This window comes from Cryptomeria japonica, chromosome 4, assembly GCF_030272615.1.
Source record: "Cryptomeria japonica chromosome 4, Sugi_1.0, whole genome shotgun sequence".
In the NCBI taxonomy this organism is placed as follows: domain Eukaryota; kingdom Viridiplantae; phylum Streptophyta; class Pinopsida; order Cupressales; family Cupressaceae; genus Cryptomeria; species Cryptomeria japonica.
The window spans coordinates 760,591,267-760,603,768 of record NC_081408.1 but is presented as its reverse complement, the minus strand read 5'-3'; the positions used below and the strand labels follow the sequence as shown (position 1 = coordinate 760,603,768).

Sequence of the window (12,502 nt, the reverse complement as noted above, 5' to 3'; positions counted from 1 at the left end):
CTAATTAAATAATAATAAATAGCATTATTAAATTATATTTATTAATATTTAAGTAAAGACGAGACAAATTCCCTCCATTATTTTGTACCTGGTCGCCTACGAAGTTGGCGCCCTAGCTTCCCAAGTTGATTGGTCAAAGTAGGAAGAAATTCCGAACAAATTATTAACTACAAAACAAATTAGGCCGTGGATATTGCCGCCCCTCATAATATTTGGAAATCTTACATTACAGCGACTTCATGTACTTTAAGATTTAAAAAGAATTACAGAACTTTCATGACACGAGAGCATCATACGAATATTCAAGCAACGGTTCGAATAAATTTTGGTCGCTATGTGAACAATAAATAAAGATAATATTCAGAGAAAAAATTGTCTTCATTTCCAAGAAGTCCAGCAGAAATGTTTCGGTTTTTATATGTTTTTAAAAATTGTGCATCCTATTCTGGATTAGTAGAAATGTCGTTACCTTCCATCTGGCAACGATTCTACTTGAAGATACAGGAAATACTTCTTTAAATGCTCGCCTTGATGCTACTGTCCTAGATAAGGTCAGCACTTTAAATATTGATTGGAATCTGCAATCGTTGAACTGTAAGTGGCTTAATCTTCTTGGATACCTTAAGCATGAGAACTGTTGTTGGAAGCCGACGCCCTCAGATTGAAACAGTCCTAGAAAATGAAGAAATTGTCAGAGGAGAAAGTGTTCCTGTACTTGCGGCTGAGAAAATTTATGTCGCCGTTGGAAAGGATTTGCATGAGAGCGCCTCTGCACTCAAATGGGCGCTCAAAAACTTACAAGCAGCGCCAATAGTCCTCCTTCATGTTTATGTTCCACCTCCCTTTATACCTTCCGGAAGTAAGTATTTGAACGACCAGATAACTTTGATATGAAAATATGGAGATCTGTTTGTTTTTATTTGATGAATTTGGAGTTATGCGATTGCAGCGGGGAATATGCCTGTAAATCAAGTATGGAGAGAAGTGAAGGAGGCCTACGAGAAGAATGAAAAGAGGGACACTGACAATTGCATGAACAAATATTTACAGGTTTGCAACCGAGCCAAGGTACGAATCTCACGGACACTACAAAAGGACTTTTTTCTTTTTTTGAGATGAATTGTGTACACGTGACTGTTCAAATCCGTAAATGTTTAACAGGTGAAAGCAGATACTTTGATTGTTTCCAAACTTGATGTTTCCAAAGGAATAGTTGAAGAAGTTTGGAAGAGAGGTATCACGAAACTTGTCATGGGAAAAACTTCCACACGAGGTGGCCTGTCTAAGTATGCACAACAATATTCTGGTCCGTAACGTCATCTATTTTTGTCAATATTGATAGACTTTAACATATTTTAAAAAAAAACTACAGGAGGCTGAAGATTCAAGGGCCAGGGAAAGCGGATTATATCCGAAAGCACGCGATCAACTCCTGCGACGTGTTGATCGTATGTAAAGATAAGCTTGTGTCAGAGGGGAAAGGTTGTGCTGTGGAAAACGGTCAGTGTTCTATCCATTTCTGTAAAAAAAAAATTTCACTTGGATATTACAGCCGTAGTTTATAAATGCGGTATTTATTTTCTTATTTGAAATTCGAAACGATTGGGAAAAATTTCAGAGGATTTTAGCCGATCTTTCTCATTGGAGCCAAACCTCCAACGATGCTTGAGCCGCTCCAGTGAAACTTCCCCTAATTTTCCACTGGCTGGAGATTCTCCGGCAGCTTCGTCAGAGGATGTGAATGATGTCCAGTCTGAGTCTCAATTATCTCCAGTATTTCCTCCCCCTCTTAAAGATCAATTTCATTCCTTCAAAGTTTTCTCAATTTTTATATCTTTCTTCTAAAAGATTCATAGCAGTTGTTAACTGTGATCTTGGAAAGATGTAAATATATTCTTACAAATGTTAGAAATTGAATGCAGGAGGAGAGTACAGAAATCGAAATCCTCAAATTTCAGTTAATGGAGGCGTTAGAGGTGGCAGAGAATGCAAAAAGAGAATTGGAAAGGGAGACCATACAACGGATGAAAGCACAGGCGGCTGCCATGAAAACAAATCGCAAGGTATGGCACTGCTTTTTCTTTCCTGTGATTTAAGATGCAATTTTGTTTTCTACTGTAGTAAATTACTTAAACTTCCTTGCATGTACCAGCTTAAAGATTATGAAGGCGCCCTGGAAGAAGCTATGGAAGAGAAGGAAAGCGCGATATTAGAATCAAAACTTAAAGAAGACAAGTGGAGATCACTGGTTAACCAGTTTTCAAATGAACGGGACGAAGCTTTCCATGAAATCGAAGTAGCACGGGAGAAGTTCGCAGCGATGGAGAAGCAAAACCACCGCCTTTTGCAAGAAAAGGAGGCTCAAATTAAGCAACTTCAAGACTCCTTGCGTTCTCGGCCTGCGTATGGAAACGCCTTCCTCCTCTAATACCCTTCAAATAAGGGAATATTCCTTTGACGAAATTAAAGCGGCAATCTGCAATTTCTCTGACAGTTTAAATCTCGGAGTCGGTGGCTACGGCAACCTTTTCAGAGGCAAAATAGGACAAACAAGGGTTGCAGTCAAAACCCTCAGGAAGGACAGTTTACAGTGCTGGCAGGAGTTCCAACGCGAGGTATAAACCTAAAGATAATTTAAAATATTGTAGATTTTGTTCTTTCTTGATTTCTTAGGGCTTTTTTAAAACCTTCTATTTGCAGGTCAATATTTTAAGAGGCATTCAACATCCGAATTTGGTGACTATTTTAGGAAACTGCTTCGAGTGAGGTTGTATAATCTATGAGCAAATGCCACACGGATGCCTGGCAGAATGGTTTTATCAAGGACACGACACATCAGACGGGTTTACATACGAAAGGGAGGCCATGGAAGAATGGTTTTATCAAGGACACGACACATCGCCCATGACAAATGTAAAGCTTGAGCATATGAGTCTGATATCTAACCATTCGTTAAGATCAGCCATTTTACAGTGGCAAGAAAGACACGTTTAACTGCAAATCTGATGAAACTCCTTGCAATTTAGGTTATTCTTAATATACATTCAGTTTAACTGCAAATTTTTGTAGGAGAAATATCTATTATTATTGAAATTGCAAAATAGTTATTGATTCTTTTATTTATAAGAGTACATTATTAAGTAAATCTAGATTCTAGTGGCAAGAGATTGTATACCAATTAGTATAAGATCTTCATTTAAAATGTAAAAGTATTTAATATCTACAATCATATTTTCAACTTCAGATTTTGAAGAGTGCTCTTTACACATTGTAAATCTTATTTCTTTTTCACGAGGTTGACACATTTATGTAAATTGTATTTTGAAAGAGGCAGATGTCTAAAAAAAAATTGTAATAAAATTAATATCTAATTTTAAGAATTCTTTAAATAGAAAAATTGTATTGGGACTCTATATAAATGTAATAGTTTTTAGTTATTAAATGAGAGCACAAAGAGAGCATTTTTATGTTGTTACAAAAGTTTTATTCTGTAATTTATTTTTATTTTATTTTTCTATATATTTTGTCTTTCTTGTATGACTCACTATCTTAACACAATAATATGTATCTTTTTTTATTTGTTATTGCACAAAATATCTTATGTTTTTACTTATTTCATTAAATTGGTTTTAATGTAAGTTTTGAATTTTTTTTTTGTCAAGATCAATTATGGAGAGTATGAGCAATAAATTTACTCAATCTCCAATCTTTATTTTTAATGAAAAATTATTATTTATACATAATCAGTATGAAGAGATTATTTTTTCTTTCAAGGTGTGTCAAATTTAATGAAAAATGTGTTTCCTAATCCATTTGACTAAGATACAATACATAAGAAAACATAAAAAAAGACATGTTAATAGAATAAAAATGAGGATGTGAAAACCTTTTTCTTTACTTAATGGACTTGGGAGAATTCCCTATAGAATCTAAATAAGTATACAAGGGTCTATAAACCACATATAAAGGTAAAAGAAATGTTAAAATCATAAAGATAAATTCTTGAAAGAGATTTTTAAAATTTAGATAGGAAAGATTTCAATTCTATATAGACGTATTTTTAGCCATGTAATAGGTGCGGTATGTTAAATTGGCTACCATGATGAAATACTAGACAACCAAGGTGTAATTTCTTGAGGCGAAATATCAACATAAATATGATTTTAAATTTATTTGATGACCTTTTTCATGGAAAATAATATTAGGTTTCAATATTCAACTTAGATCTTATAAAACCAATATAATTTGGTTATTATTTATATTATTTATTATCATTACGTTCTAAATGGTAACTTAACAAATAATTAATTTACTTCATGGTTTTTTCCCTTTTTATAGTAGAATCTAAATGTACATTCAAAATAGATTCTATATTCATTAGATATAACAACGCTAAATTGTAATGAACATACCCATGACAATACAAAATTATCGCTAATATTACACAACTAAATTTGTGAGTAATGATTATTTAACATAAACTCTTTATGAGATCATACTCTAGCCAAAGGGGTTGCATCCTTTAACCTTTGAAATCAAAGAGATTTCATCATTTGATCTTCTATGAAATTTATGATTTTTTTCCTCAAATCTACACATTCAAACATAAGTACTCAAAAAATATTTTGAAAAGAATTTGGTAAGTATAGATGATTCCCCTTTAAAGGAAACATTCACTCCTTTATATCCATCACATTAATGTTGTTTAAGTAATAATGTTGATTCAAAAATTCAAATTTAGGTTCAAATTCATGAAAGGTTTTACAGGTGTTGCAGCAAACAATAAAGCATGGTCTTAATATGGCTTGAACTTGGGCTTTAAACAATGGAGGATATAGAGCCTTACCAACTTTTCTTGGCATTTATAGTCAACAACTCTTTTAGGCTTTGGATTTTGTGATTAAGGAGGTGAAATCTCATGCTATTAAATACTTGTGCTAATTTTGGTTCATAATTATAATCCTTAAAGAACATTATGTTGAGTGAGGATTAATTCTAGAGGCCAAGAAAATGAGGAGTCACAAGATGATATATTTGATAATAATTATTGTTTTGTAGATATTAAGAATGAAGTCATATTTTGACTGTTCAGAATTGGAGAACTAGAGGCACTAGATGTTGGATATTTTTCAACATCTCAAGCTACATTCTAGCTTTGATATGGTGGTTTGCATGACAAGAAACTTTTTTGCCTTCTTTCTTATGTTATTTCTTTTCTAAAATGCATATATTGTGAAGTTTGCTTTTTAAAAATATGTACGGGATTAAGTGAACTCAATATTGATTATTTCCCAGATAATTTGATAACTATTATTTGAGAAATTATACCCTTTCAGGGCTCATGAGACAAATTGATGAAACAATATATTATTATGAAATAATTTGGAGAATTTAAATTATTTGGGAGATCAAGGAGGCAGTAATATAAAAACTCATTGATTTAGCTTGGGAGCTACACTCTTTTAAGGGTTATGATGTAGCTTTATGGAGTTCCAACTAATACAAGTATTTGTTTCTTCAATAGTTCTTTTTGTGTGTTGTGTTGGGGGTATATTTGTAAGAACAATGTAATAAGGGGGGGATTTATTTTATTAGTATAAGTGCGGAAGAGCCCAAACCTTAGAGATCAGAAACAAACCATCAAAAAACAAAAGGCTGTCACAAAAATAGAATGATAGAGTTGCCCAAGACGTAACCAAAGTTAGGACTGGGTAAAACTTTTACAATTTTATTCCTTTTCTAAACTAGGAACAACCTTAGTCTAATTAACATCCCTTTTCCTTCTTTGTAATACCGTTAAACCATTATTTTTATCAACATACAAATATTCAGGTGAAAGGGATAGCGAAACACTATTAACAACCCCCAAAAAAGAAATCAACAAAAAGATGTAGGGAAACAAAATTAAAATGAGAAAGAGTACAATTATTAGGGATAACAAATTTCTTAGAATAAACAATAGAGGAATTCTTAAACCTAATAAAAGACAAGCTAGAAGCTACCATTTTTTTCATTTGAAGCTGTCTAGCAATAGTAGAAGAAACAGTAGATGAAACATTAATCCCAACATTTGTCATTTTATTGTTAGAAGTATATTAGTTTAAAAAATATCATTTGGAGAAACAACAAAGGAATTCTAAATACCAACAATAAATAAAGTGTCAATGTAAGATTCAAAAGAATCCCAAATTAGAGATGAGGGTGTAAAAGACTTTGAAACACAAGAATCATCCAAGAATACTATAAGATCTTCAATAATAGAATTTTCCCTCCAAGAAGAGGAGGACATGCTAAGGCCACATGAACAATTGGAGGTGAGATGTCTTGTAGCAAAAAAATATCTATATCAAAAAGGAATTCACTCATAACCAATCAACTAGGTCTAAGAATAATTCTTCACTCTCAAAATAATATCCCCCAAGAGAGCTTTAGAGAGATAAATTTATACTAAAATATATTTAAAAAAGCTATGGTAAAAAAGTAGTAGTAGTAGTAGTAGTAGTAGTTGTAGTAGTAGTAGTAGTATTAGTGGTGGTAGTAGTAGTAGTAGTAGTAGTAGTAGTAGTAGTAGTAGTAGTAGCAATAGTAGTAGTAGTAGTAGTAGTAGTAGTAGTAGTAGTAGTAGTAGTAGTAGTAGTAGGAGTAGTAGTAGCAGCAGCAACAACAGTAGTAGTGGTGGTGGTGGTGGTGGTGGTGGTGGCAATAGCAATAGCAGTAGCAATAGCAGTAGCAGTAGTAGTAGTAGTAGTGGTGGTGGTGGTGGTGGTGGTGGTGGTGGTGGCAATAGCAGTAGCAGTAGAAGTAGCAACAACAGTAGTAGCAGCAGTAGTAGTAGAATTATCCACCCATAGAAAATACCCTTAGGCATTCCCAGTAAGGGGAGATAAGGATGTCTCACCCAAACAAGGGAAACATTAATTGATTCCTTAAGAGGGTTAAAGGAAGGCAACAAAGCATGAAGCATGAGAGGGTGTAAAATGGATGTTTAGTTACCACCTTCAAGAATAGTATCTTTGTCAATAGAAGAAAGAAAACCAGCAAAAAAGAAACCCCTATCATAGGGGTAAACCTCAGTCTTACTGTCCACCAAAGGATACCAATGTGTAGAGATTTAGCTATTTAGATATAGTAGAAAATACAAAAGATAGGAAAACCTATAGAATAGGCCTATTTTAGAGAAAAAATCTCATTATCTATCACTCCATGTCTCAACATGACCTTACCAGAGATAGGGGACAAAGGCATAGAAATACAAAATGAATCCCTAACCTAAGAAGTGGTTAACAATATTCTCCTTAACAAGTTTACATAGGTTTTATGATTGGAACTGAGAGAAAGGGGTGATAAACACGGCTAGATCTAAGAACATCCTTTCAAGGCAAAGCCCCAAAAAGAGCATCCACAATATCATCTAGAATAATGGAGATACTTAACACCCAACCACCAATAGTAGCCCTATCGTAGGGACCCTACAACAACAATCTTGTAGCTAAAACCAAATTTACGAGGCTCATAACTAGTACTATTAGCAACTTCAACCCCCAAAAAACTAAGGCAAACAACTAAATTCAATGTAGGACCATTGAGTAGGAAGGGGAAATTCAAAAAGTAGGAATGAGGGACCCTTGAGTAGGAGCCATTACAATCATGATTTTTGACAATCACTAAGGGGGAAAAGTTATCAGTGGTTATTATATTACATTATTTACCAACTTCCAACATATTATTATGACTGTTACAAGTGGTTATTAAAAATTATACATTTTCTCCTTGGTTTAAATATGTTTATTGTTCATCAATTGATAAGTCAAACATTTTATCCTTCATGGACATGGTTCAAAAATGAAATTTGAGGTGGCTAAAACAACCAAACTCATATGTTGTTGCATGGTTGCAAAAGGAATACAAGGTAATGGTTAATAAATCTATGATAAAATTTTCTAAGATATAATGTTGATGAATGCTTGTAACCTATTATTGGGGAGGCTATGCCAATTTTAATAGTGAGATCGACATAATGGAAGGGTGAACACTTAAAATATGATTAATAATGTTTGGAAACATAGGTTGATGCCTCTAAGGAATAGAGAATTTTAAATTTATAACAATGAACATTTGGTAGGCTAATGGAAGTTCATGGATGAATAAAAAATATGAGAATATTTATTTTACATTAATTCTTAAATCCTATAGTGCTAAATATGATGGAAGGATTGTTGTAAGGAATAAGGAGATGCCAAATGAGATTCTAAATATAATTATAAGTGTATAAATATTGAGAACAGAGACACCTCAAGTAATCCACTTTCAACTAATCTTTGAGAAATGGTGTGTTTTTTGGGATTTTCTACCTTCCTCTAGAACTCATTCAAATCTACATAAACCCAGTTGGTATCCATAACTTTTGGTAATGAACTTTCAAACCCATTAAGATGTTTGTACCCTAGGTATTTGAATTTCATGTTTATTGTTTTAGAAGGATTTTGATAGAATTTCCTCTCTAGTCAAGCAGTTCTCCAATTCCCAATTCAAAAACCCTAACTTTATGCGAAATAAGCACAATAACAGTTTCAGAAAAACCTACCTTTCCTACAACAATTGTTGCAAAGCTATCTTTGTACGTTGCTCTTGTATCTATGCTTGGTTTCTTCCTTTATGCATAATCAATCTTCCTAATGAAGCTTTTTATGGAAAAGTGTAGGGCATTACTCGGGCCCCTCACAATTAATGCTATGTACTCTTTGATGTCATGACCCTGAAACCTTAGTTATAACCAAGGGACTTGCCAGGTAAGCTGTTGTAAAAAATTGAAAGTGATTTGAAATTTCTACATAAGATTTTGACAAATACAAAATTAAGATTCACAACTATGAACATGATGGAACAATATATTATTATGAAATAATTTGGAGAATTTAAATTATTTGGGAGTTCAAGGAGGCAGTAATATAAAAACTCATTGATTTAGCTTGGGAGCTACACTCTTTTAAGGGTTATGATGTAGCTTTATGGAGTTCCAACTAATACAATATTTGTTTCTTCAATAGCTTTTTTTGTGTGTTGTGTTGGGAGTATATTTGTAAGAACAATGTAATAAGGGGGGAATTTCTTTTATTAGGATAAGTGGGGAAGAGCCCAGACCTTAGAGATTAGAAACAAACCATCAAAAAACAAAAGGTTGTTACAAAAATATAATGACAAAGGTGCCCAAGAGGTAACCAAAGTTAGGACTGGGTAAAACTTTTACAATTTTATTCATTTTCTAAACTAGGAACAACCTTAGTCTAATTAACATCCCTTTTCCTTCTTTGTAATACTATTAAACCATTATTTTTATCAACATGCAAATATTCAAGTGAAAGTGATAGTGAAACACTCTTAATGACCCCAAAAGAGGAATCAACAAAAAGATGTAGGGACACAAAATTAAAATGAGAAAGAGTACCATTATTAGGGATAACAAATTTCTTAGAATAAACAATAGAGGAATTTTAAACCTAATACAAGACAAGTTAGAAGCTACCATTATTTTCATTTGAAGTTGTCTGGCAATAGTAGAAGAAATAGTAGACGAAACATTAATCCCAACATTTGTCATTTTATTGTTAGAAGTATATTAGTCTAAAAAATATCATTTGGAGAGACAACAAAGGAATTCTGAATACCAACAATAAATAAAGTGTCAATGTAAGATTCAGAAGAATCCCAAATTAGAGATGAGGGTGTAAAAGACTTTGAAACACAATAATCGTCCAAGAATACTATAAGATATTCAATAATAGAATTTTCCCTCCAAGAAGAAGAGGACATGCTAGGGCCACATGAAAAAAGCTATGGTAAAAAAGTAGTAGTAGTAGTAGTAGTAGTAGTAGTAGTAGTAGTAGCAGTAGTAGTAGTAGCAGTAGCAGTAGCAGTAGCAGTAGCAGTAGCAGTAGCAGTAGCAGTAGCAGTAGCAGTAGCAGTAGCAGTAGTAGTAGTAGTAGTAGTAGTAGTAGTAGTAGTAGTAGTAGTAGTAGTAGTATTAGTAGTAGCAGTAGTAGTAGCAGTAGCAATAGCAGTAGAAGTAGCAATAGCAGTAGAAGTAGCAGTAGCAGTAGAAGTAGCAACAACAGTAGTAGCAATAGTTGTAGTAGCATTATCCACCTGTTGACAATACCCCTACGCATTCCCAATAAGGGGAGATAAGGAAGTCTCACCCAAACAAGGAAAACATTAATTGCTTCCTTAAGAGGGTTAAAGGAAGGCAACCAATCATGAAGCATGAGAGGGTGTGAAACCCATGTCCAGTTACCACCTTCAAGAATAGTATCTTTATCAATAGAAGAAGAAAAACCAACAAAAAATAAACCTCTATCATAGGGGTAAATCTTAATCTTTCAGTCCACCAAAGGATACCAATGTGTAGAGATCTAGCTATTTAGATATATTAGAAAATAACAAAGATAGGAAAACCTATAGAATAGGCCTATTTTAGAGAAAAAATCTCATTATTTATCACTACATGTCTCAACATGACCTTGCCAGAGATAGGGGACAAAGGCATAGAAATACAAAATGAAGCCCTAACCTAAGAAGTGGTTAACAATATTCTCCTTATCAAGTTTACATAGGTTTTATGATGGGAACTGAGAGAAAGGGGCAATAAACACCGCTAGATCTAATAACATCCTTTCAAGGCAAAGCCCCAAAAAGAGCATTCACAATATCATCTAGAAAAATGAAGATACTTAACACCCAACCACCAATAGTAGCCCTATCATAGGGACCCTACAACAACAATCTTGTAGCTAAAACCAAATTTACGAGGCTCATAACTAGTACTTTAGCAACTTCAATCCCCAAAAAACCAAGGCAAACAACGAAATTCAATGTAGGACCATTGAGTAGGAAGGGGAAATTCGAAAAGTAGGAATGACGGGACCCTTGAGTAGGAGCCATTACAATCATGATTTTTGACAATCACTAAGGGGGAAAAGTTATCAGTGGTTATCATATTACATTATTTACCAACTTCCAACATATTATTATGGCTGTTACAAGTGGTTATTACAAATTATACATTTGCTCCTTGGTTTAAATATGTTTATTGTTCATCAATTGATAAGTGAAACATTTTGTCCTTCTTGGACATGGTTCAAAAATGAAATTTGAGGTGGCTAAAACAACCAAACTCATATGTTGTTTCATGGTTGCAAAAGGAATACAAGGTAATGGTTAATAAATCTATGAAATTTTTTTCTAAGATATAATGTTGATGAATGCTTGTCACCTATTGTTGGGGAGACTATGCTACTTTTAATAGTGAGATCCACATAATGGAAGGGTGAACACTTAAAATATGATTAATAATGTTTGGAAACATAGGTTGATGCCTTTAAGGAATAGATAATTTTAAATTTATAATAATGAACATTTGGTAGGTTAATGGAAGTTCATGGTTAGATAAAAAATATGAGATTATTTATTTTACATTAATTATTAAATTCTATAGTGCTAAATATGATGGAAGGATTGTTGTAAGGAATAAGGAGATGCCAGATGAGATTCTAAATATAATGATAAGTGTATAAATATTGAGAACAAAGACACCTCAAGTAACCCACTTTCAACTAATCTTTGAGAAATGGTGTGTTTATTGGGATTTTCTACCCTCCTCTAGAACTCATTCAAATCTACATACCCCAAGTTGGTATCCATAACTTTTGGTAATCAACTTTCAAACCCATTAAGATGTTTGTACCCTAGGTATTTGAATTTCATGTTTATTGTTTTAGAAGGATTTTGATAGAATTTCCTCTCTGTCAACTCCAATTCCCAATTCAAAAACCCTAACTTTATGTGAAATAAGCACAATAACACTTTCAGAAAAACCTACCTTTCCTACAACAATTGTTGCAAAGCTATCTTTGTACGTTGCTCTTGTATATGTGCTTGCTTTCTTCCTTTATGCATAATCAATCTTCCTAATGAAGCTTTTAGGGAAAGTGTAGGGCATTACTTGGGCCCCTCACAATTAATGCTATGTACTCTTTGATGGCATGACCCTGAAACCTTAGTTATAACCAAGGGACTTGGCAGGTAAGCTGGTGTAAAAAATTGAAAGTGATTTGAAATTTCTACATAAGATTTTGACAAATACAAAATTAACATTCACAACTATGAACAATTTTTTAAAACTTTTTATCTCTTTTGTTTGGGAACGAGTGATGGAATCCGACATAATTTCATAACCTCTTGCGAGGAGACCGTGGATATTGCCGTTGCTCAATCAATTCGCATGTCTACTTGCGATGAGACCATCGATATTGTCGTCGCTCAATAATATTTGCAAAGCCATTACCGCCACTTGAAGCTCAATTTAACTTTTACTTTTAAAATGAATTAAAGAACTTTCCAGACACGAGAGCGTCATACGAATATCTAAACAACGCCTGGAATATTTTTTCGTCGCTTTCTGTGCAAAAGAAATAAATTAAAATTGTCATCGTTTCCAAGAAGTCTA

At 33.4% G+C, this 12,502-nt stretch overlaps 1 protein-coding gene across 1 annotated transcript; it reads left to right on the top strand.

Moving 5' to 3' along the window:
- Window positions 1-627: 627 nt before the first annotated feature.
- On the top strand, window positions 628-2,766 carry LOC131045399 (U-box domain-containing protein 33-like). The gene is made up of 9 exons (XM_059219475.1): window positions 628-859; window positions 950-1,050; window positions 1,162-1,286; window positions 1,373-1,500; window positions 1,619-1,773; window positions 1,923-2,063; window positions 2,153-2,403; window positions 2,495-2,615; window positions 2,701-2,766. Exons 1-9 carry the CDS (start codon window positions 628-630, stop codon window positions 2,764-2,766), a joined length of 1,320 nt encoding a protein of 439 aa, XP_059075458.1.
- The last annotated feature ends 9,736 nt before the right edge of the window (window positions 2,767-12,502 follow it).

What these genes read in the sequence shown, in the direction of transcription:
- LOC131045399 (XM_059219475.1), top strand. Translation starts at nt 628, where the DNA reads ATGAGAACTGTTGTTGGAAGCCGACGCCCTCAGATTGAAACAGTCCTA. An exon ending in TCCCTTTATACCTTCCGGAA is followed by an intron (nt 860 to 949) that starts GTAAGTATTTGA and finishes ATGCGATTGCAG; the next exon opens with CGGGGAATATGCCTGTAAAT. An exon ending in TCCTTGCGTTCTCGGCCTGC is followed by an intron (nt 2,404 to 2,494) that starts GTATGGAAACGC and finishes TTTCTCTGACAG; the next exon opens with TTTAAATCTCGGAGTCGGTG.